General features: G+C 43.1%; 1 protein-coding gene across 2 annotated transcripts in view; it reads left to right on the forward strand.

Annotated features, from left to right (window-relative positions):
* Window positions 1–25,280, forward strand: part of kcnab1b (potassium voltage-gated channel subfamily A regulatory beta subunit 1b) — a 29,294-nt gene extending 4,014 nt beyond the window's left edge. Inside the window, exons 1-14 of one of the 2 annotated variants that reach the window (XM_076144522.1) lie at window positions 1,304–1,518; window positions 9,848–9,891; window positions 11,605–11,642; window positions 12,386–12,465; window positions 12,930–12,974; window positions 14,079–14,123; window positions 15,472–15,515; window positions 18,865–18,951; window positions 23,514–23,599; window positions 23,749–23,869; window positions 23,969–24,063; window positions 24,226–24,346; window positions 24,504–24,592; window positions 25,191–25,280. In XM_076144522.1, the coding sequence (XP_076000637.1) occupies window positions 1,304–1,518; window positions 9,848–9,891; window positions 11,605–11,642; window positions 12,386–12,465; window positions 12,930–12,974; window positions 14,079–14,123; window positions 15,472–15,515; window positions 18,865–18,951; window positions 23,514–23,599; window positions 23,749–23,869; window positions 23,969–24,063; window positions 24,226–24,346; window positions 24,504–24,592; window positions 25,191–25,280 (1,200 nt within the window). Of the gene's footprint in view, window positions 1–1,303; window positions 1,519–9,847; window positions 9,892–11,604; window positions 11,643–12,385; window positions 12,466–12,929; window positions 12,975–14,078; window positions 14,124–15,471; window positions 15,516–18,864; window positions 18,952–23,513; window positions 23,600–23,748; window positions 23,870–23,968; window positions 24,064–24,225; window positions 24,347–24,503; window positions 24,593–25,190 lie in introns of those variants that run through there. The other variant, XM_076144520.1, reaches the window with a different exon arrangement.
* Window positions 25,281–25,509: the final 229 nt, after the last annotated feature.

Genomic DNA, 25,509 nt, shown 5'->3' on the forward strand with positions numbered 1-25,509 from the left:
CTGTCCTCTTCTCCCTGAAGAGAGGTACAATGCATCCTCTCCTCTCCTCCTCCTCCTCCTCCTCCTCTTTGCTCGTCTGTTGCCATTCCTCTTCACCAAACAGAGCTTTTCTGATGCGGGGACCATAAGCTCTCTTACTTCTGCAAGGACTTTGGAGTCGGGACAAGACTCGTCACCAGTCCAGAGAACAACTGGCGGAAATACTCTTGCTGCTTCTGATGGGATGCGGATCACTGTGGAACTTCAGCTTGCGGGATTCCTCTTAAATTTGCAGGAGGGAACAGATTAACCAACAGCCTGATTGCGTTTCACCTCTCCTCCTCAAAGAACGTGCAGCTCATTCCACGTAAGAACACTTTTATGAGTCAAGATTCGTGTTGTGATCAGCCTATGTCATATTTGTTTGAAGGAGTATCTCTCCTCATTAAAGCATGGCCGTGTTTCCTAGATGTGTGAGAGGCTGTCTGTGTGTTTTGTTGTTGTGTGTGTGTGTGTGTGTGTGTGTTTGTGTGTGTAGACAGTGAACAATGTGGTGCAGTGTTACTCTCCTCACTCCAGGTGTGGAGAGTTAAGAGGCTTATCCAAGGTCTGAGGGCATGAATGACTCCCCACGCATCCATAACTTTTGGCAGCCGGACATAAGCTCCTGGGTCGCCCAAAAAAATAAACATTGAAGAAACGAACAGAGACGATAAAACCGTGTAGACGCGGAAGGAGGAAGAGAGATATGAGCGAACGGCTGAAGCAACTGGGGCAGAACTGCTCTCATTCTTCATGTTGCCAAGCAGGTGTAGAGATGTGAGCAGGTGTTAAAATGGGAAAAAAAAAGTCTTAAAAAAAATGTGTCCACTGACTTGAGGCCTGTCTTCTTTCTTGACAGCAGGGAAATGTCTCTTCACAGCCCTTTAACGCCTATGTGACACATTCACACACATTTTTGGGGTTCTTTCCTCAGTTCGCTTCTCACCGGGCAACTCTTTGTGCAACTCATTTGTTACCCTCTCTCCTTCATTCCTCCTCCTCCTTCTCCATCCTCTCCTGTCACATTTCCAGGTGGAGCGACTGACAGCAGCAGGACTCTCTTGAGTGAACGTCGGTGTGAGATTTTACTTCAAAAGACACTGAGCGACCTCACGCACTCCCGGCACGTCTATGTGAGAGTCAGCAGCATCTGGCAGAGTTGTCCCGGATTTGTGACTCTCAACTTCCAATAAATCAAAACCAGAAAGTCTGACCTGCTTGGAGAGCACAAACGAAGCAGCGTTGGAGCGATTCTAGAGGCCTTTGTGGACCGCCAGCAGCCATGCAGGTGTCCTTTGCATGCACAGACCACGGGCTGAAGGCCCCGCGTAACGGCGAGCACAACAAGCAAAACGCCACCAGCCCCAGCACAGCCAGCCATGCCCGCGCTCGCTTCCGCACCGTGGCCCTGATAGCCCGCAGCCTGGGCTCCTTCACCCACCGCTACCACCACAACCTCAAGGAGTCCACCGCCAAGCTCACGGGCATGAAGTACCGGTATGTAGACGATCTGTGAGAGGGGGGGGGGGGTGGACGGGAGAAGCTGTGTTTGGTTTAGATAAGTTATTTGCCTTCTGATAAAGCGGATGTGGAGGGATGATGTCATTGAACCACATGGAAAATACACTCAAAACAACAGAACACAATGTGAGAAAGTGTCCTGAGTTTGACAAAGGAGCTGCAGTGGAAGTTCATTAGAGGACGCGAGGGAGGTGAAGTGTGTTAAGATAAATCTGTACGAGATGGTAACGTTATTGGAAACGCTGATTTAATCAATTGTTAATTATGCTACAACTGTGGCAGGCTGGTATCTGCAACGCTTTGAGCTGTTCAGGTTTAGGCTTAATGTTCTTTCTTATCATCTGCTCAGGATAAGATCAAACACTTAATTAACCCTTCAGCCATCAATCTACTTCACAAGAACCACTGTTAGATTGTGTGTGAGAGAATTACAGTTTGTACGTGGAGATATACGAGTGTGTCAGTGGGTTGTGGGTCTTCATTGCTCCTAATCTGCTGCCCCATGGGACTGAATAATAATAATAAACAACTGTTTCAGTGGTCATAGTGGAAATTTTTGCAGAGAGGAACAAGGGATTTTCTCTTGCCATATATAGATATTTCATCTAGTCTTTTATAGTTACAGTGAATCTTCACACCAACACTGAATCTAAGTTCATGCATGTACCTCAAAAGATAAACAAGTTATAGAAGTTATGAATGAAATGTTTTAACTGCAAATGGCATATTTTCTTACATTTATTTAGATTTTCTTTGACCTGTTAAGTCACCAGGTATGCATACGTGCATTAGCATCTACCTGACTGGATCAAAGCTGAGTTTAGTTGTGAATAAGTGGCTGCGATCACACAGTGCATTGTTAAAATGTGACAGCGCAGGGCCGTGCAGTAGTGTGTGTGTGTGTTTGTGTGTGTGTGTGTGTGGGTGGGAGTTTGTGACAAGGCCGGGCCAAGTAAACAATGCTCCCTTATCTCAGTGAGTGGGTTCTTAACCCAGACCGCTGCTATAAAATAGTAGCTTTCACCTTACATTATTACTCCTGGGAAGAGGGTGACATCATCAGAGACGGAGAGAAAGCAGGACAGACGCGGGATGAATAGGAACGGGAGTGAGAAAGACTGAGAGTTGGAAAAAAAAACGCACAATAGGGAGAGAAAAGAATGAGAAAAGTGGTCAGTTCATAGAAAAGAGGTAATAAACAGAATCTGGACAGATTGCATGCAAAATAGCTAAATGTGATAAGTGTGTGTTTGTCACAATACCTCCCCTCGTTTCCATAACAACATTGAAATGGCCAACTCCAATCTGTTCCCAGCAGCACTAAACAAGCCTTGTTACTCCACTGTACTGACTGATTCAGCACTGAGAGCACAGAGTTTCCCATTAAGCGAGATGATCCATTCTGAACTGGTATCATTTCTTGTTTCACTCTAAAAACAAGAGAAAGAGCCTCAGGAGGGCAAGATTTCTACTACTGCAGGTCAAATCCCAAAGCTGTTTGTGCGTGCGTGTGTGTGTCACTGTGGTTTATGCGATTTGTTACAAGAGGATCTACTAATTCTTGCAGCTCCTTGTGAAAACAGGTGGAAGATGTTTACTGTGAAGCTTTATCCAAGCCCTTAGCAAATCCCTCCGTTTTCATGGCACAGATAAGCAAACATTGGATGAAAGATCTCATCTGTCACTTCCACTCCCTCCTGCCTCTCATTCATCCTCTTCATCGCTCTCCTCTTTTCAAGCCCTCCTGACTCAAAGCTGAAAGCTGTTTGGTTAATGCATAAATTATTTTGGACGCCAGCTCACTGGGAATCTCCATCACCACAATCTGTGAGATGTACGGCTTCTCTTATTTTTCTCCTTTTCATGACGTGTGTGTGTGTCTGTGTGTGTGTGTGCGCGTGCGCGTGCGCGTGCGTGTGCGCGTGCGCGTGCGCGTGCGCGTGCGCGTGCGTGTGCGTGTGTGTGTGTTTGTGTGTGTGCATGCATGCAGCCACACTGGGAATATTTGAAAGCGTAGCAAGTTGAAGCGGAAGATGTTGCGCGTTGAAGACTAATAATACCACCATCCGCTGCATTTTCAGTTGTCATGGTGATGTAAAAATAGGGTGTTTCTAATTGCAATATTGTGAAATTGCAACTTTCCGCTGGTTTTTAATATTCCGCTTCTAAAATCCGCTGCATCTAACAAACTGTGCTGTAGCAGCAGGGCTCATAAATTGTTTTTCATAATTTCCGGTTCCTGGTTGTGAGTCTGTAACAGCTATGAAGCAGCCAAGGGCCTTTCGACGATCCATTAGGTTTGGGGCAGATTCTGCTTGGCTGGTTCAAAGCCACGCTGCAGATGGGCCCGACAAATCCCTTCTGTTGGTTTCTTTGAGGCTTATCAGCGGCCAGCAGAGATAGAGAAACTCAATGCTGTGTATGCATCTGTGTGTCTGCGTGTTTCGGTAGTGAGGGAAGTCAGAACTGAGGCTTTAATGTGATGTTTGTGCTCACTTTGCGATAACAGCACCAGGAAAATGAAGTTTGTTGCCAATTATCTGTTATTTCAGGGTAATCCACAGCCGATATGCATTGTTTTGCTCCATATTTGTACAACGTTGAATGTTTTTGTGCAAACTATAAGAATTCCAGTACCATTTATTTTGTTGAGGGAGCCCCAGAGCAAATGCCATCTTTGCAGTCATGGATAAAGTGTCCAAGGCTTAGAGGTTTAATTACATTTCTTTACTGTCTTTGGCAAGGCTTCCCAAAAAACCATTTGGATATCAAACCTAAAGCCAAAACTCATCGCAATTTTGCACGGCGGTCATTTATCTTGACTCACCTAAATTGGGAAATGTGCATTATTAGATTGGACCAACAGTGGCAAACAGATCCGAACAGTTTGAAATAAACTGATGGATAATTTTGTGCTGTTTTCAATATTAAGTGATAATGAATATGTGGTGCTGATTTGGAAGTTCTGCATGTAAAATAATAAACAGATCTTCTTATTTATATTTGGAATCCTTTAATACATAAAACTCCCCTTACTATAGCACTACTGTGCACACTGAGTGAGGGGTACTGGATACTACATTATGATCCCCTTGTCCCAAAAAGCCGACTTCTTTTTGATCGCTCAAACCAAAGGCAATATACAGGTACTTCCCCTTTAAGTCAATAACTTTGATACATAATTTAGCTTGATGTTCTCACACACACACTTTGCAGCAAGTCTGGGTGGAAACAGCATTTTCACTTTGTCAGCAATTAGTCAGACATTTGTATTTTTATGACAAAAACTCCAACAAGTTTTGAATTGAAGCTTGTGTCATTGGAGGATAAGACCCAGCACACAAAGCAGCTATGATGAAACCTGCAGGTTGTCTCTAACATGAACATTATTCTGCCGCTGTGCCAATAAACGCACCATAAAACGTGATATGCTTGGGTGTGGGTGCTCCGTGTGGTTTTGAATAATACATACAGTATGTCCATATGGAAGCTCTTTGTATGGCTTTACACATGTCTGCACCTGCTCAGACCATCATGTTGGTCCCGCTCAGATACGTGGTTTGCATCCAGATCTTCAAGTTATTGTTATGGCCTGGTTTTCCATTACACCTCAAAAGCCTTCGTCGCCCTATAATAAAAATAGAGGTACTGTATACTTCAACATCATTTATTTCTGTTGCTCTTGGCATTTCTGCTGTTATGTGTGTTCTAATAAAAAGAAGCAGAGTGTTGCACAACAGGAGCTGCTTTGTGTGCAACTCCAAACTCCCCACCTAAAGACCAAACAAGTCCACAAGTATGAGAACTTCTTCATCTTTTGCTTAAAACGTTCAAGAGAATTTGCATGAGGTTTGCATTTTATTTTTATTTGTTTTTGCAATTTGTTTTTATTGAAGCAGACATTGTACATGACATTGTGCATACAGGTGTAGGATATTTTGGAGATCATTTTTTTTATATAGAAAGAGCGGAAAGAGAAGAGAGAGATAGAGAGAGAAGGGAGGAAGGTTGTGTTATCCCTACCCTGCTGTTGAACTTTATACATAGACCCTGAGGTAGAGTACAAGTGGACTGGAGTTGCAATGATGTCATAGGGTACATACAGAACTTACAGGATGATGTCATTCAGCAATGTAGGCTAGTACAAATCGCATCTCTCTCTCTGTCGAGAGATAGGGGTGGAACAGAGAGAGAAAAAAAAAAGAAAAAAAAAAAGTAATAAAATATAAAGGAACTGATCTGTGTTCTGGTAATCAGTCACTGGTCTGGCATAGCCTGTAGATCTGTGAAATGGGAGAGGAAAGGTTGCCATCTCTGATAGAATTTATCAGTGTGGTTCCTCATAGTGTACTTGATTTTCTCGACTCCAAGAAAGGTTTGCATTTAATTAAAGGTCAGAGTTAAAATGTTTTGTCGTAAGCATAACCTTGAATTCCTTTAGTTCCTTGAATGCAATACCTGCACTTTGGGTTTAGTAAACAAAGTGTAATCACAAAGATGAGTGATAATTACAAGTGATAACAATTGAGACAAAAACTAAAAAAGTGATGGATGTAAATGAGTAAGAGGCTGAAATGACTCAGTGAGGGAGTAGAAGCTGTATAACCAGACTTGTATAATCAGACAACAAATCAACCTTAGCACTCTTCAGCACCTCCCTTTATTACCACAGGCAGATAAAATGTACAGCATTTATTGATCTGCATCTGAAATCAAGCACATCATACACAGTTTATCACTTTATATAGTTTAGTGTGTGCCATTGTAATCTTCTGTTGTTTCTTTGTTTAGTACAGACTAGGTTTTGCTACATGTAGTCTTCCTCCTTTCTATTTTGCAAAACACTGCTGAATGTTCTTGTTTTGCACTGATTGCACTGAATAGTACCTTGTATTTCTACTGAGCAACATCCTCCATCAGTGGCTCTGTGCAGTGAAGTCAATGTGAGAATTACAGAGAACATTTAAGGGCTTTGATGTTGATATCAATGACTAAGCTCCTCAACTGTGTGGCAAGAAACATGTATAAAGTCAGTGGCAGTATTATTTCGCATGAAGTTCAGACTTAGGGGCCCCCTGAGCCGTTGGGCCCCTGAGCCTGAGCCTCGTTACGCCTTTTGTTTAATCCATCTCTGGCCAAATGTGGCATTTGTCTGCATGCCCAGTAATTCAGTAAAAAAAGAAAGGCACAGAGAGCTGTAAAAAAAGAGAGATAAGAGTTTTTTTTTGCAAAGTCCAATCAAAGGATGAAATCAATCATTTCAAGTCTTCACACTTTCAGCAGGACTCTTGTTTGGATGATGTGTCCCCGGTGAGTCGTTGTCATTCGGTATGTGATTTGTCATCAATCCTATTTGAGGTCAAATGACCCTTGAAATTCCAAGCATTTTTAATGGACTGGTAGAAAGACTGTGTGCAAAAGACACACATCATTAGGTGTGTGTGTGTGTGTGTGTGTGTCTGTGTGTCTGTGTGTCTGTGTGTCTGTCTGTGTGTGTGTGTGTGTGTGTGTGTGTGTGTGTGTGTGTGTGTGTGAGTGTGTGTGTGTGTGTGTGCATTTGTTTGCAAACTTAAAATCATGCAGGGGTGAAGCAAAGAAGCAGGAATGTACAGTATGTGTTCAGTCCCTGGAGCTTTGTAACACACAGTACAGACACACACTCACACACACTGCAGGGAGCTGGCTTTCATTTCTATTTGTGTGTCATGAGAGCAGTTGTTGGCTTGTGTTGGAATTTTCTCTCTATCTGAATCCCCAGGAAGCACAGAAATTATTTTCCTCGTTTAAATTGTCATAACCATATTAACTCCCACTTAATAATCTGCACAATACAACACCAGGAAATAAAATAGAAGGTGAAATCATGTGGTGCTTTCTATGAAAGATTTCCCTGCTGCAAGGAGGAAGTAACGCAAGATGTGAGCGCAGCAAAGCAGCCAGATGTTCAGTGGGTATTTTTAGCAGCTCGCAGGATGCTCAGAAGTGGTGACAGGTTTGCATGAGGGGGCGTCTTCAAATGACTCATTTGTCATTTTACTTCAAGGCTTCATTTGGGGACAACCAAGCATGAGGGACAGCCACAGTCGCTGACTTGCAAAGTCGTTTATGTGCAAGACGTTTTTTCCCGTCGTTTGTTCACTTCACCAATTGAATAATAAACATGAACAGAATTGACTCTTTGCCCTCATCTGGTTCCCGCGTTTTGCATCCTCACAAAAACAAACGTCCCCCCTCACAGATCTCCTTGTGTGCTCTCAGGCTGTGTGCCTAATGATCAGGTAAGGCCAATGCTGCTGCTGCTGCTGCTGCTGCTGCTTCACAGCTCCCCGAAAATGGCTGCAGAGAGAAGAATGTAGACATAAGGAGATGTCTGGGGATGCTAGAGGGGAGCTTTGTTTTTCACCTATAATTAGGATAGTCTCTGCGTATTTAACACAAACAGAGCTACCAATTTTCCAAAACAAACTTTGCATCTCTCTACTCGGCTGTAGTCTGAAATAGAATATGCCTGCAGGCTTGTTTATTGTGCAGATGATGAGCGTGAATGAACCCCTTTAGGGCAAAAGTCTTTTACACAACTGACATTAATTCTAGGCAATACTAAGCTGTTGCAATGAGAGCGGCAGCGGGTAGAGGTTCCCCCCCAGCAGTATCGACATGGTTTGTCCTGAGAACCCTAGACAAATTGCTTCAACGCGCAAACACTACGGTTCAGTCGCTTTAGCACCTCTTCTAACCTAAAGCCCATCCCCCACATGGCCATGGATCAGAGCTCCCACTCCATTATACATCACAGAGACCAAGGCTACAAATCCAAACACCTCCGCCACACCACAGAACAGAATATAACCCACAATGTGTGATTGCACACACATCTGATCCTTGTTTGTTTTCTTCTGTGACATTTGCATGTCTTCCTCATGACTCAACATAGTTTCCGCACTGAATCAATCACAAAATATGAATCTAAATGTTTTCACGTAAAGACTTTTATGTGTTTCCTTTGCTCTTGGAAGCTGCTACACCACTGCCTCAGTGAGAGATGCATCCCCATTGTCGGACAATTAATTGCATTGGCTGAGAGCAGTGTTAGATTGCATGTCGTTGGATTAGTCTGCCTTCATCTCGACTGGTGGAGGCCATTAGTTGTCAGGAAGGAGAAAACGACTGCTGGCATTTTCTTCTCTCCTCATTTGTTGTACTGAGTAAGAGGTTGCAAATCCAGCAGAAGCTTCTCTCCTTAGGTATAAGTGGAGGTTGTATCTGTGTCAAGAAATAAGTAATATTTTCCTCTGAGGAAGAAGTGTGTTGATGGCGTTTGTCCCCAATGGAGTTCTGCTTTTGCATGCTCGGTCGGGATGATGTTCCTGCTTAATAAAATAATATCTTGATTTCACGCTGTTTGCTTCCCATCTTTCCTTCACATGGCAGCGGCTGTAAACGGTTCCACAGCGTGTTAATTCATTCTATCCTTCCACCTGCTTAATACTAAGGGAGGGGGGCGAGACACCTGTGGCTACCTGAGCGACGACAATCTGCTCTTTGTTGCCATCGTCATCAAACGACTGCGCCTCTCAGCTGGAGGAGCGGATGTGGCGCTGTTTGTTTACTAAATAGTAGATGTGAGCCGGAGATCCGCAACCCTCGCCAACTCTTCGGCGGTTCTGAAAGAAGCTCCATGACGCCAGCACAGATCAGCTGGGTGTCACTGAACGCACCACGGCAGGGCAAGGGTGGACAGTTTCCACTGTGGAGTGAATAAGTGGAGATATGCAATAAGACTAGAGGCAAACAGGGGGGATAATCTTGACTAAATGCGGATTTGATACAATGCTACTATGTTGACATTTTATTTATTAAGGTGTAAACGTGAGAAACGAAGGGCAAACATTTATCACAAAGTAGTGCCAAACTCTCCCGCATCGCTGCAGTGTGACCTGGAGGTGGATTTGACTCTTCAAGGTCCTCTGTAGGTCTGTGCCTCCTCCAGCGTGCCTCGACTTTAAACTGAGCCTTACTATGATAAATGAAAACATATCAGAGCCTCTAATATTTGAGGCTGAGATAACAATCGATTTCTGCTCCAACTCTGGACTCCACCGTAGCGGAACCAATTTATGCTCTTCCAGACATAGAAATAACACAAAGTCTGCCTTTTTGGGGGTAAAAAGGAAGGAAATCTGTCCATGCCCATAAGTATACAATGAAATTCAATCAAATTTAGCTGATGACATCATAAAACATCAATATTACTGCTGTTTTTAAACATATGTTCATATTTTCTTCTGTGTGTGTTTCTTCACAGGAACTTGGGGAAATCTGGGTTGCGTGTCTCCTGTCTGGGTCTTGGTGAGTACATTTAATTAGGATGCCAGGCAAGTGCCTAATGATTTCATTAGCATCCATGTGCGACCTCAACTCAGCTGTGCATGTGTGTGTGTTTGTGTGCATATTCCTCCCTAAAGGACTCAAACAGAAGGCAGTAGTCATTTACACTTTATGATGTCGTTTCTAAACCTCTTGCATCTTTCATATGCATGGGGGTCGTTCTTGGAGGTAGTATAAAGCTATTTGCAGTGTTTTCATAATCTCTGTGTTAATATTTAATCAATCGAGGCCCATCCTGCAAACAAGTTCCTGAGCTATCACAGATGTCCAAAGTACAACAGTGTGTGTGTGTGTGTGTGTGTGTGTGTGTGTGTGTGTGTGTGTGTGTGTGCGCGTGCGTGTGTGTGCCCGAAAGCTGCAGCCCGGCCCAGCAGACCCTGAAGCGCCTGTATTGATAGAGTATGTGCAAATTGGTAAATAAGCCTTGCAGTGACTTTTTTCCAACATTTATCAGCATGGCAGTGCAGCGAGCAGAGAAGGGAAGCCATCTCTCATCTGGAGGAGGAGATTTCCAGTCCCCCTAATGGCAAACATCAACCACACCAGAGGTTTAACTGCCGGGTGGGGACGAGCACAGAGAGAATTTCGCTGTGGTGATCAAACAGTGCCACATTAGCATTTGATGACACAGTGCGAGACGTTCAGCATTTCACTGCCTCTATTGCATATTCTTAGTCTTAGTTTTAGAATATCCAGCGAATAATTCTTTGCCAGTCGTTGCTTCCTTGCCGCCACCTTAGAAATGGACAACTGAGCCTGAGTTTACTCTTATTTACTCTGATTATAGATTTATCTGCATGCATGTCTTGTTGCCTGCAGAGTGACGTGACATTTGTCAAGATGGCTGTCTGACCCAACCATTTGACTGAAATCTATCAAGCAGCTCATAGTGACAAGGAATAGAGGTCCATCTTATTCACATGGGAACACAGGACCTGTGAGGGCCATCGTGTAGCTCAGGCGTCCTTGACCAGAAGCCAGTTTTGAAGTGGAGTCTGTTTTCATATGGAGGGTTCCTGGTCACTTTACTTCCCCTGTGTTTATGTGGTTTCGATCTGAAGAAACCGGCATGTGCAGATCAAGGTTTAGTTTCCCACAACAGAGGTGTAAACAAAACAAGACAATGGCAGTCTGAACCTTGGTAATTATTTCAGAGTGAAAAAAAAATGTGTGTGTGTGTGTGTGTGTGTGTGTGTGTGTGTGTGTGTGTGTGTGTGTGTGTGTGTGTGTGTGTGTGTGTGTGTGTGTGTGTGTGTGTGTGTGTGTGTGTGTTGATTGAAGCATGCGGTGTGTGCCCTTATTGCCTTCAGCACCCGACCTGCAAAGTGGTTGGGAAACCAGTGAACACACAGAATGTAAAAAATAACAGTTATATTAAATTAAAACACTAGTTATATTGAAATAGTAATTCTATGAATAACAGGAAACGAATTAATCACTAACAAACTAACTAAAACACTCTGATAAAGCAAATGATAGATGATATGGTGGCCTTTCCTCTTACAAGCTCTCAGGAATGAAAAGTGACAGTTGACATTTGTGATTTCCATCCTAAATGTCAATGGAATAATAAATGTACAACTAAATTAGCTTTGGTTGCAGGGCGTAGGCTTATATATTGATTTCTATTGTTTATTTGCTCCAAAACATTGACTTTTACATTTCCTTCCAAAGGAACATGGGTAACATTTGGAGGTCAGATCTCTGATGAGGTAAGACGTCAAATCCATCATTCCACCATCAGCTAATGAATTTCTGCTGTTTTTGACAACCAAACACACGTAGTAAACAGAATTGGTAGCTGTGAAGGTTTACAGCTTTCATTTGTTTCACTTTAAAACTTTGTGGTACATGTGGGAGCCGTTTTATTGAACATACGGAGTGCCAGAGGGAGAGACAGTGATCAATACAGTATCATGTCAGTTTTACAGCAGGCAGTTTGGCATTTTGGTCCACCAGGGCCTTCAAAGCCAAGTTATCTGGTGTGCTTCCTCATCTCTTTATTAAAGCATTAACCTCCACCAGCGGGTCAGCCTGGCCTTGATCCGGCCTTGAGGTGGGAAAACACTCAAGGGGTGACAGCTCCTCACTGCCTGATAAGTACCTATTCTTTGGCAGCCATTAGTCGAGGGTAAACCCAAAAACCAGACACAGATTAGCAAAATTGTAGCAGGAGAATGAGAAAGGCGTCAAAGACCTTTTCGTGTTTCTCCGTGAATAAACTGCAGGCACCCGAATTGGGTCAAACTGAGAGGCGAAACATAATGAGGGGTAAACAACTTTAATCCACAAGCAGCAGAACCCAGTTTCCTGACGATTTATATGGCACCTGCACATAAATTCACCCGACCTTAGCTTCTTCTGGGAACCATCCTTTCCGGGGGTGTAATCTATGATTTATGATTAATCCAATACTTGGATGTCCCTCCGGGTAACTTTTTCTTCCCTGTGTCAGGTGGCAGAGCAGCTGATGACTATTGCCTACGAGAGTGGGGTCAACCTGTTTGACACGGCCGAGGTCTACTCCGGAGGGAAGTGAGTGGCTTCTTCTTCTGATCATATATCTACCCGACTTCCACGCAGTGCAAGCCGCTCCCTTTTCCCACAGGAAATAGGAGTTAACAAGGTCTCGCTCCAGGTCAATATTAATTCAACTACAGTTGCCAAAAAATGAGTGGTAACCTTGACTCTTGAGTGATTTACATAATTATATTCATCACCAGAGACTCCCCATTATGTTTTGCACTCTCTTTAACTTTATGGACCTGGATGCTGTCTTGTTATATAATGCAGGACACGCCGGGGTTGTGTAGGGATGAATATTAATTTCAAGGTTGCCAGTAAACTTCCAGTGCACAATGGATGACGCATTTTATCCTTCATCTTGTAGCCATTCAGATTTGTAATCAGGTGGTCACGCTGTAGCTCGGTGGCAGATAACAACCCTATAGAAGTCTAATCTCATCATCTCTTTGTGTTTCCGGTATATTTCCTAACAGAGCAGAGATAATCTTGGGAAACATTATCAAGAAAAAGTGCTGGAGGTAATGTATAGTGTCATCGTCTTACAAGAGGAAGCTTAATATTGTGTTCTGTCTCATGTGTGTACAAATGTGTGCCTCTACTGAATGTGTGCGTTATGGTCAAAGGATCGATTGGAGGTGTGTGTGTGTCTTTGAATTCTCAGCCAGAACAGCTGAAATCTCTCTTTAAGTTTATTTATAGTGTTGTTATTTAGGAGGGTTTCAGTCAGAGCAGGGTTTCTCTTCCACCTTTGAGTAACAACTGTGAGTGAGCCAGAAGGTCCCTGCATGTGTAACTTCTGTTCATTGGATTCCCCTCTGATTCTGAAACAAAATCAGAAAATCAATGGATAACTTTATTATTTTTCAGGAAAACACAGAGGCCAACAGAAGACACACATGTTATACACACATGGTCTCCAATTCACTTAATTATTTTTTTTTTAAATCCCAATTCTGCATTGTTTTACTGATGGATACTGGATTGTTGCATTTGACTGCTTATGTAAAATTTCGAATTTTGTTTCTGAGCAGAAAATCAAATGAACAGAAGGCACACGGACCCCAGAACTACAGGTCTGAAAATACCCACAGAAATACAGTTTTAAACAAAAAAGCATGACTTAACTCACATCTGTGGCTTCCATTTGATGCAGTAAAGTACTGCACTGTGGAAAATATAGCTATAGTCACACTGCAGCTCACTAACTGTCTTGCAACTCAACTCCGGATCCCTTTTAAATTATTAATCATTGGAGGCTGTGGGGATTCGGCTGTGGAGGGGCTGTCTTGTTAGGGTTCACAGGAAAGGGTCCCTCTCTGATCCCTCACACTATATAAGCTGGATGTCTAGAAATACGAGTGCATCTCCATTACAAACAGTCGCTGTCACTGTGTCACTGTGCAGCATGAAACTGCACTGTGTCTGTAAGTTGACTGGGGATTTGGTTGTTTTCTTCCGTACTGCAAATATACGTAAGTACATCGTCTTATTGATTGTTAATCTCTGGCATTAGATTGACTCGCCCAGGGACGATGGCGACAGATGAAAAGCATTTCAGCCAGCAGCTTTGTTTTTCTTTTGTTGTCCCATTTCATGGTACTTTTCTGTCTTTCTTCCTTCAGGCGATCGAGCCTGGTGATCACAACCAAGCTATACTGGGGAGGAAAGTAAGTGTGTGTGTGTGTGTGTGTGTGTGTGTGTGTGTGTGTGTGTGTGTGTGTGTGTGTGTGTGTTTGTGTGTGTGTGCGTGTGTGTGTGTGTGTGTGTGTGTGTGTGTGTGTGTGTGTGTGTGTGTGTTTGTGTGTGTGTGTGTGTGTGTGTGTGTGTGTGTGTGTGTGTGACCAGCATGTTTGTTTCCGTCTCAGATGTTCCCAGCACTTTCATCACCATATAGACCAAACTTTCTATTCCAGCTGGTGAGCATGAAATAGGATCAAAAACTGTGACATCAAAAGAACACGATCACACACACACTCACAACAAACACGCTTCACACTATAGTCTTTCTCTGCCTCCTTTCCAAACTGACAAGAGTTGCATCTTGTTCTCATGTCAAGTTGGACTATTCTGCTCTCAATCCTTGGTTTATAGAGGTCTTGAGGCTGACTTGCTGAGGAAAGTTGTACACCGGTGTATTCACATTCTTATTCTAGCTCTCTTTTGAGCTATCTAATGTAAAATAGATCAGTAGAGTAGGGCGCTGGTGTGATTGTGTAAAATACATTTCATCCTATTAGACTATGGACTATACTTACTTACTATTGGGTATCATCCATCCTACAGCAGCAGCTTTACCGCAGCCAAGCAGGTTGTGCGAGCGCCCGAGATGCTTGTCAAGCATGTCAGCATGGATATAAGCACACTTGCAATTTGCCTCACAGTCTGACTGTAAACTTCTGTGACATTGCAAGAAGGAACGAGGGAGGCAGAGAGAAACAATGTGGAGGCAAATAGCAGGCAAAGCTGGGGAGGACAAAAGAAAAAGAGGAAAGAGAGGAAATGTAATGGGAAATGCAGGTAACGGGGGAAACCAGAAACGAAATCATTTAATGCAGATGAGACGAGGGGTGAGTGAGTGTTGGTGATAGACTTAAGACGGGTTTATAGAGGCAGATTAATTATGATTCATGTCTGAGCAGCATTTCAATGTGCTGCCACATATAGTGCATGTAACCAGGCTACATATGGTTTCAGCCCAGTTTGAGCCTACAGTGGTGCTCACAGGGAGGCGATTACCAAATCACTGGTGGACAGGACAGGCAGACAGTCAGCCATGTGTTTGCCCACTGATGGAAAAGCTGTACAGTTTGTTCTATAGCTGCAAGCACACTGCAGGTGGGTGTATTTCTCTTCAAAGAGTTGTAGGTGGTTTGTTATGCTTGTTTGGGGCCCTGATCTGCTTTAATTTGTACGAGACAAATTGGGTGGGTGTGGGTTTGTATGCATGCAAGAATTGTGTGTTTGTGTTTGTGTGTTTGGACATGCTTGACTTGTATTTCCCCTGTCTTCTTCCAGAGCAGAAACAGAACGAGGCCTCAACAGGAAACACATCATTGAAGGTAACAAGTCAATTCGCTCTCCCACGCTTTGTCCTTCCCATCACCACTTCAGCCTGTGGTCTGCTCTACCCCTCTAATCTCCCTCTTTTATCTCTTTCTTCCCCCTTCTTTCTGCCTGGCCGTGTGTGTCTTCTTCCTCTTTGATTTCTCTCAGCATGTGTGCCCACATCTTAAAAGTTGTTTTAGTCGATGCTACATCAAACACGCGTCTTGAGTACATTGCATTTGTTAGGTTTGCTTGTAGTATTTTCGCAGGATTCTCTCCAAGAAACTGTTGCATCAAAGTGTTGGACCGACTTTGAGTCTCCTCTGCTCTTATCCTGTCTCCTCTCCTTGTGTCCTCTTCAACCCTCTTTTAGCAGCGACTTTCCCTCAAACTTACCTTTCATCCAATCCCTCCACTTCTCAACCAACACAGTGTCCTGTCCATAGCGCAGTGCACCTCCTGCAGTGACTCAGCTCTCCTCCACAATATTAACATTTACTGCAGCCTCTGCAGCACATACTCCCCCAAAGAGGAGAAGTGGAATGTGCTGAAAAGGGGGGGACATTTCAGGAGAAGGTCAGAGAAGGAGAACGAGGTGGAACGTGGAGAACAGAGGGGAGGAGTGTGCCTTTGCCAATTCTCCAAGCTCAGTTTTTCCCTGTCCATGATAGGTAGCATCACCTGGAGGTGCACGGCCCCTGTCAGCACTAGTGTTGTCACCACAGACTAATGAATTGGCGTAGCAAAATATCTGCTCATGCCATCTTCATGACTGCTGGTTGTGGGCACCACCATAGGCCAGGAATCATTTGATTGGTCAAAGTTGTGGTAATGATGTGTGCGTCAAAACTCAATGATCAATAGCAAAGTTGAGCACTGATATACTCTGGGATGACACTGCTCTCTGAGTTTTCTACAGCAGAGTGTTGTTGTTACTGAACATCTTTCTCTGAGTCAAAAAATAGAAACATTTCCACAGCCGGTAAACTTCAGCTAATCCCCATCACAGACGAAACCCTGATGACGACGCAGGCTCAGATCAGGATGTGTGTGTTGGGTGTTTCTGGGTTTGTGGCTGTGCAGGTGACAGAAGAAGGAATAAGTTGCCAGAGCGGCTGCGGGCCAACAGCGACAGAGCCAAACTCACAGCTGGGATTAATGTCGATGACTGGCACTAATCTGCCGCACGCACACATGCTGAAGAAGAGCAGAGTGTCTGTTTTTCACATCTCTCTTTCCTCCCCTGTCTTCCTTTGTGACAATCTCCTGTTTTCGGCTTTCATCTTTCCTCTGCTCCTCTCTGTGTGTGAGTGGGGGGGTGCACACAATGCTGTTGTCACTTTCTCTTCCATTTAAACGTACTTTACTTTCGTTGAATTCTTGATGCTATGCAAAATGAAATGAGTACAATCTTCCTCTGAGCCCTCTCTTTTCCCATCGTCTTCTCAGCTTAGACTTGTTTGGTTCCTCTGCCAACTGTCAAAGGAGGGTTCAATTCTGTGGCGAGGATGAAGGTTTGCACAGAAGCAGGACTTTCCGCACTTTGATCTGCAAAACATGCGATAGTGGTGTGAACAGTGTTTGACGCAGATCTAATCCTGGTCTTAAATGATCTGCTTGACCTTTTAACTCGTCATTGTGCATCACACTCTGTAGGCAATAATGCACCAAATAAGATGGTGTTGTAACATGTAATTATCAGTGGCGGTTTGAGCCTCCAGCTGTTGATGGGTTGTATCCTTATGTGATGTCGGCTATTGCTATTATAACTTGTGAATTGCTGTGATATACTGTCCCATTATGGTATTATTATCATTACCTTTAAAAAACGTGAAAACGCAATGAACAAAACTGTAACACCGTCACACAAAGAAGAATGGATGAAAACAGATGGTTGAAGGCTTTATGGTTGTAGCCAAACCTTGCTACACGTCTGCATCCGGTATTAATTTGTTTGATTTGAGTGAGAGGAGCAGCTGCTGTGAGCCAACCAGGATCCTATTGCTCAGTAAAAACAATTTACCCAGACCCAAAACTGCTGCCATTAAATCTAATAACATTAAAAACACAAACATGAATTGTTACACTGCTCACTCCTTATGTTGGCAACTACTTGCACGGTGTTGTTATAACTTAATTTGACTCCAAGCTCCTTTGAGATCAGACTGTTGGTTAAATTCATCATACTCTTTTGGTGCACACACAAAATGTTGTCCCCTTGATGATTTTATTGCAGTCAATTGAAAGGAGGAAATGTGCATACCAAACTGCAAATAGGATTGGAATGTGACTGTTGGCTGGCCTCCTCCTGGCCATCGTTACAGAGTAAAGAATACATATTAAAGAACGTGAAGAAGGAAATACAATGTAATGATATATTTAATTTATTTTAAACATGTTTACTTAATTCTGTTTCATGATTCAATTATGAACATCTTCATAACTGTTTTCATTCATGGTTGTTTCAAGCAGGGCTTCTCCTAGTAAATGTGTTACCTTCAGCATGACATCTACTTTTATTTGCTTGAAAATTGAACTAATCAGTCCAGGAACCATAACTCCTCTAACATTAACCATAATGAACATGACAGCTCTGGTTCATTCAGAAGTTGTGTCGGGCCAGATGCAGCTGGGAGGCTTGAGTCACATGATGAGCTGTCACTTTGCTGTGCTCATGAACATGTTGATCGGGACTGAACCCCCCAGGAACTTATCCTTCCAATCTAACCCATCAACAGCCTACCGTGTTGAGTTAAGAACATTGCCACCTATGGATAATATTACATGCAAATATTTGCTTCAAAATTGTTCTGCACGTATCTACCTTGCAGATGTTGTTTAAATAGCCAGCAGATTTGCAGTATAATGAGATGTTCATGCTTTTCCGTAGATTCAGACCAATTTGTGTGATGAGATGTTTGCTCAGAACATGAGTCTGTAGGAGTGAGTGATATTGCAATAAGTCTGCAATAGGTTCTGCTGGGCATTGTAGAAACATTAACATTAACAGGGAGGCAGTGGCTCAGTGGGTAGTGCTTCCGCTTGGGAACCGGAGGGTTGCCGGTTAGAGCCCCTGCCGAGGTGCCCCTGAGCAAGGCACCAAACCCTCAATTGCTCCCCCCTCTGCGAAGGGTGGTAATGTAATGTAAGTCGCTTTGGATAAAAGCGTCTGCCAAATGATTGTAATGTAATGTAATGTAACAACTGGAGGATGATACAGGCTTATACTAGCTGTTAAGCTTGTATAAAGCAGCTTCCAAAGCAGGATATGTGGAAAAATCCTATTCCAAATTAGAAATACTTGTTTGTTTACATACTTGTGCACTGACCCCTCACAGCTGCTCTTCCTTTGTCTCCCCACAGGTTTAAAGGGCTCCCTCCAGCGGATGCAGTTGGAGTATGTTGATGTGGTTTTTGCCAACCGGCCAGACAGCAACACTCCCATGGAGGGTGAGTGATTGCTGACCAGGGGTGCAATGCCTGTTTTTCTGTAACACGAGAAGGTGACAAATACTGGGACGACTGTAGCCCTTAGAGGACTGCTGACCTTTCCCTCTGATATAAACTCATTTTTTCATGCTTATGAGCAAGCATAAACACAGAATCACTCACACACACACATACAGTGTGCAATTTTGGAGTCATCTGACAATCATGCTCGTCTCCCTTTTTCTATTTTTGTCCACCTGTCTCTCTCTCTCAGCGGGATCACGAGCTTCCTTAGGGTCTCTGAGCTGCACCCGTTCCCAGCTCTCCCTGTTCCTCTTAAACAGGATTATCTGACCCCCCCAGGGGGAAGCTGGTGTATTTTGGGCTGGTCCCTGCTGTGTGTGCTCTATTCTGTGGTCGTCTTCCTTCACATCTATGTCACAGTTTATTTATTTTGTACATTTACAGTTTCTAATTTTACCTCTGTGCATTATTTGCGTCGCTTCTGATGTGACTGCCTCAGACACCTGGCCTGCTTCTATCGTTTCACCCACACACTCCTTCCCCAGGGAATGTTTGGCTGAACGGCTGGACTTCAGCCAAACATTGGAAAAGATATTTTCCAGTCTTCCCCCTTTGCCCCCCACTCCCACTTCTGTGTGAGCCAGTTGGCATCAAAAGGGCCAATCTGTCATACTTACCTACACACAGCCTTGCAGTCTGTGGTACTATGGGAGACAGACAGGCAGACCCTGCAGGCTGGACCATCTGACCTTATGATAAGGTCATCTCTCTGTTCAGCTTACCTTTGAGCGCAAAGTCTGGTCTGATTGGTTGATCAATTGTTGGGTGGTCTAACAGGATGATGGAATGAATAGAAAAAAATGACTGATGAAAAACTTAAGACACACCAGCTGAGAGCATTTTACCTCTGGCAGCCCTGCATCACAGACACAGTCGGACCATAAATCAGTGTAATGCATGGTGCCCGTTTCTTCATTCTCCATTACAGAGGAGCAAGGCCGCTGTCATAAATCATTTTGTAGAGGGTTAGTCACTGTTAACATTGTGTGTGTGTGTGTGTGTGTGTGTTTGTGTGTGTGTGTGTGTGTGTGTGTGTGTGTGTGTGTGTGTGTGTGTGTGTGTTTGTGTGTTTGTGTGTGCGCGCGTGCACGCGTGTGTCAGAGGAGGCTGCTTGCACACAAGGAGGGAATTATTGTCAATTCTTTCAACATTTTTGACATTTTAAAATTGTAGTTACTTGTTGCTTTGCAGGTAGACACCACAATGCATTGTGTCATCAAGATAGAATTTTCCCTTCAGAAGGGAACTGACCATAAAGCATGAAAATCCCTAAAACTGGAGGAATAAGGTTTTTCACCAGACATGTTACAAAACACCAAACCTAGTCTATTATGTCTGACTCCATCACCAGTTTTAGATATTTTTATTATATCATTTCAGAATGTTCCTTATTTTGTGACAAACTCTCTAAAATTGGACATTACATCAAACAAAACCTTGTATTAACAATTTTCAGAATTGTGATTCACACTCAAATGGGGGCGATGCTGAGCAGTGTTTGTTTGGATGCTTGAGGACATTTCACTGCTAATTTTGAATGCAAATTCCTCCATTGTTGTATCAGGATGGGATTTCCATTTTCCTCGACTACTACTACACGCACACGCACACGCACGCACACACATACAATCAAAGAGCTTTCATTGTCACTGAAGCATTTTTAAATACCTCGCTTTGGAGATGAGCAGCAGTTTAACAGAGAACTAATGTAAAAAGTGAGCTGTTTTTAATGACTACATCTCAGTGAGCCTTTCTGTGGGACTAGCTGTACACGTGTAAAGTATTGATTAACACACCCACACATTGAACATCTGCCTCTCCCACCAGGACAAAGCAACATCAATACAGAGCACCAAAGACTGCTGCAAGCATGTTTCTGTACATTGAGAGTGGGAATGAGAAGAAGGCAAAGGGGTGTGTGTGCATGCATTTTGTGAGACACGTGTTGACTGATTGTGTAAGGGGACTTATGTCGCCATGGGCACAAAAAGACTGATGTAATGACAGTCATGTCTGACTTTATTACTGTCACCCTGTCTCTTCATCTTCTGTCTGCCTCTTTTGTCTCCCCTGCGTGTTCTTGGCTTTCCTCATCTTTTGATTCAGAGCAATGACAATATAATGACCCAAATTGTGTTGCTAACGTCCAACCTTCAGGTACTTGCCATGACTGCCTTTTCACTGCCTTTACTGTTGCTGTTGTCAGATGCGGACTATATATGAGGCTATAGAAATCTTGCTTGCAGGGTTTCAAGGTCAAGCTGGTGCGTCCCAAAATCTGTACATCAAACACAATGAGAAGGCACAAGTAGAAGAAGAGCATTGCTGCCCTGTGCATTAAGCCTCTGCAGACAATTAATTTTTAATAACTACATGAGAGACTGCAAACTGTCCAATGTTGATATCCGCTCAACAACATTTGTAGTTGACCGAACAAATTGAATCTGTTCGTTCAACTGAGTAGGTAAATACCACAAACTAAGTGAATGGGGAATAAAAACAAATAAAAAGAGACGGACGTAAACTGATTTCTATATCAATCCCTCCACTCCACAATTCTTCAATAGTAAATAAAATCTTATTACCGCTGCCTCTGGAACACAAACCATATGCAAACGCCGGCATCCAGTCAGGATATAACCTCTCTCTTTAAATGTCGAGCAATAAAGACAAGCAAGCAGGATCACCTCACCCACTCAGTAACTCAATACTTGCTCCTTTTGGCTGCACATTCAAAATCTTCATTCCAACTTTCTCAGATCTGACTTGGAAAGCACTACTGAAGCCCCTGCAAATCTCTTGAGGTGCAATATATTGACGTATGCCAATTCACATCCCCTGATGCAGTCCGTGCATGCATTAGGAGAAGCGTTAGAGGAGAGGAGGAGTACCACGGTCCAGATTAAAAAGAAGACACCTGGCCTGAGTAATATAGTCAGCAGTGTGAGTTAACGTGCACTATATTTGCTTGCTCAGTTTGGCGGTGTGTTATTCCTGTGGGAAAGCAAAAGGACAGGCTGTTATTGACAGTTTCCCAAGGGGTGCCAAATGTGCTTAACACATTCAATATATATACTGAACTTTTCATACAGTGTTCACACACACACACACACACATACGTATACTACACGTGCGCCTGCATACACGCGGCTTCTCCCTGTGCACAGTGTGCCCACATCACCCACATCCTCCTTGAAATGTTGCAGTGGGTTTGCGTGAGTGCGGTGTTGTTCGCTGTCCTGATGGCGTACGCTGAAAAGGAATATCTCACCTGAGAAATACTATAGTGGTGTTATTTGTTGCAGCTGATCATTCATTTTAACCTCATAAGTTGGAACTTTATATCAAGACGGGTGACAGTTTGTCATTATATAATCTTTTGCCAGCAGGTGAGAATGCATTTTACACTGAATTACGTTATTAACCTTCCTGCTGCACTGAGAAGGCCTATTTATATTCCCAGACGTGTATAAACGGGTGCATGCCTTTAGAGGTTTCACATGGTCCCTCTGTCCTTACATACCTCTGTATCCCTCATTCTTTTCTACTGTTCGGAGCAGATGCACTGTTATTCCTCTACCCTCCCACCTGCTTCACCCACACACACTTGCTCTCTGTCTCTCACCAAGATACAATTTGGTCCAGGGAGAGAGAAGTACTGATGAAAAGGAATCACTCTTTTAATCATGCTGCACTCTCATCTCCTAATCTCCTCATCCTCTATTCTCTTAGTGTCTCCAGATCTTCTTTTGCTTCCACAAATTTGCATCAAATTAAGGTGGCAGATGTTTTACTAATGCAATTTAAGCAGAATTATAAGCTACAACGTTCAAATGTAGTGCTGATTTCATTGCATTGATGTTTACATTGGTAATTTGTGCACAGCATATGACAGATATTAGTTACACTGTTGCTTTTGGCAATGTTCTTTTAATTTACTGCTTTGTAGAATGACAGTACCTTTTAATAATTCCCATTTTTATTATATGCTTGTACAATTGCATCAATTCTACCCTGCTGCTTTCTCAAGCACAAGTACACAAAATACTAAAGGCAACACTGGCTTTGATTTGTACAAATGCACACCAACATTCTGCCAAGGTTGACTGAGCCTTTTCATTTTAGCCCCACAGCACTCGGTCACGTTAAATAACATGACCCTTGCAAACCACGTCTGCTCACAAACGGGTAAAGAAACACAACAGGAGTCTCTCTCGCTGAGAGGTTGAATACTTTCTACTGCATGTTTCCACGGCAATGCATTTTTAATGTCCTGATCGTTGTCTTATGTGTTATTGTTATTCTCTGATGAAATTGCCACCCACCTCTATTCCTTTTGAAATGGGATTTTGTGTGGAATTGTTATAATTGAGAATATTGCTGTTTAACTTTGATATAATTGGAGTTTTTGAATTGTCATTCTGGTCATTCTCTTTAAAAGTAGACATTCTGGCGCCATCCACTGTCTACTTAGTGAACATGACTTTTTGTATGTGCAGAGATAGTGAGAGCGATGACACATGTGATCAACCAGGGAATGTCCATGTACTGGGGGACATCACGGTGGTCTGCAATGGAGATCATGGTGCGTGAGGAAAAACGTATTTATGCATGAATATATATGTGCAATTATCAAAAACGTGCAGTGGGCAAACAAATTTTTTGAAATGACTCCAAAATATTCCATCTCTCTCGTCCTGCCCCTTTATTAATTTCTCCCTCACCTTCTTTCAGGAAGCCTACTCTGTGGCCAGACAGTTTAATCTCATTCCACCAGTGTGTGAACAGGCTGAGTATCACTTCTTCCAGAGGGATAAAGTGGAGACACAGCTGCCAGAACTCTACCACAAGATAGGTAAATCACGCTGTTTCTCCTCAAATCAAACTTAACTCCATATCTTTGCAGTTGTGATAGATTTTGTACCCTGTGCTGACTGGTTACATCCTTTTACAGGTGTGGGAGTGGTTTCTTGGTCCCCTTTGGCCTGTGGAATCATCACTGGGAAGTATGAAAATGGTGTTCCAGAGTCCTCCAGGGCTGCGATGAAGGTGCAGGTTGAATTATATTTCTTACCACCCTGCTATTGCAAAATATTGCAATCATTTCCCAACCGCAGTCAACGAGTCTTGTACCAACAATATAACTGTCAAGTTATTTCTGCCTGATTTTTGTGGATAACTCTTGTGAATCCTCTTTTACTGTCCTTCTAGCCATACCAGTGGTTGAGGGACAAAATAATGAGCGAGGATGGGAGAAAACAGCAAGCCAAGCTAAAGGAACTGACTCATATTGCTGAGAAGCTCAGCTGTACTTTGCCACAGCTAGCCATAGGTAGTTTTGACAACTAAATACTGCATCATCCTTTAACTGCTGATGGCACATTTGATGCTATGTCATTCCTGTGAACAGTTGTCAGAAACAGTTTTGACTTATGTTTGACTTATGTGAGACTTATATAAGACAATGACATTGTGTTGTTCTTCTTTAGCGTGGTGCCTAAGGAATGAAGGAGTGAGCTCAGTGCTGCTGGGATCCTCCAATCCAACCCAGCTAACAGAAAACCTGGGAGCCATTCAGGTGCAGAGAATGATTTCAAACTTATGAACCATATGGCCAAAAGTATGTGGACCTGGATATTACACCCATTTGTCATTTATGGTGGTCACTACTGATTATTTGGATAATTGAAAATTTGTACAGTATATAATGTCAATATTGAACAGCCACATCCAAAACCACTTAGCAACAGCCTTAATTTCAGACTGTCGACTAGATTTTTGCACACAGCAGCAGGGATTTTCATTCATTAAGCCATCAAGAGCATTAGTGAGGTCACCTAATGCCGGTGTGCAATAAGTCCGGGCCAAGGTCGTCTTTCCACTACATCACAAAGGTGAGGTTGAGGTCAGGGCTTGTCAAAGATTTTAAGGACAAACTGGACAAATCACTTCTGTATTGACAAATAGCTAGAACGACACAGGATTGTCTGTAATATCATGTTGTAGTTTTAACTAAGAGGACAATTTCTCCAGTGGTGAACCATGGTGTCCATTTACTTTTGTAAATGTTACTGATAAATTGTTTGATTCACAGGACATAGGACATCAGTATCTGTATATAATGATGCTTATAATAACTCAAAACTTAATTTATTCTTTGTATTTTTGCAAAACAGGTAATTCCAAAGATGACTGCAGGCATTGCCTCAGAAGTGGATCATATACTTGGCAACCGTCCTCACAGTAAAAAGGACTACCAACATTAGAGAACTATGCTGAAAAGCTTATCAAAGCTCACTTCTCACAGCCATGGCACCAGAAACAGGTGCCCAACTTTGCTCATGTGCGCGTATGACTGTGTGTGTGTGTGTGTGTGTGTGTGTGTGTGTGTGTGTGTGTGTGTGTGTGATTGACTGTGTCTGTGTAAATGTTCTGCTTGGCTTGTCTGTATGAAGATCAGCCAGTACTCATTATCCTAAAGTGAGCTACTTGATA

Source organism: Genypterus blacodes, unplaced genomic scaffold (assembly GCF_046128005.1).
Source record: "Genypterus blacodes isolate CSIRO-AG114 ecotype Tasmania unplaced genomic scaffold, CSIRO-AGI_Gbla_v1 ptg000029l_1, whole genome shotgun sequence".
NCBI classification, from domain to species: domain Eukaryota; kingdom Metazoa; phylum Chordata; class Actinopteri; order Ophidiiformes; family Ophidiidae; genus Genypterus; species Genypterus blacodes.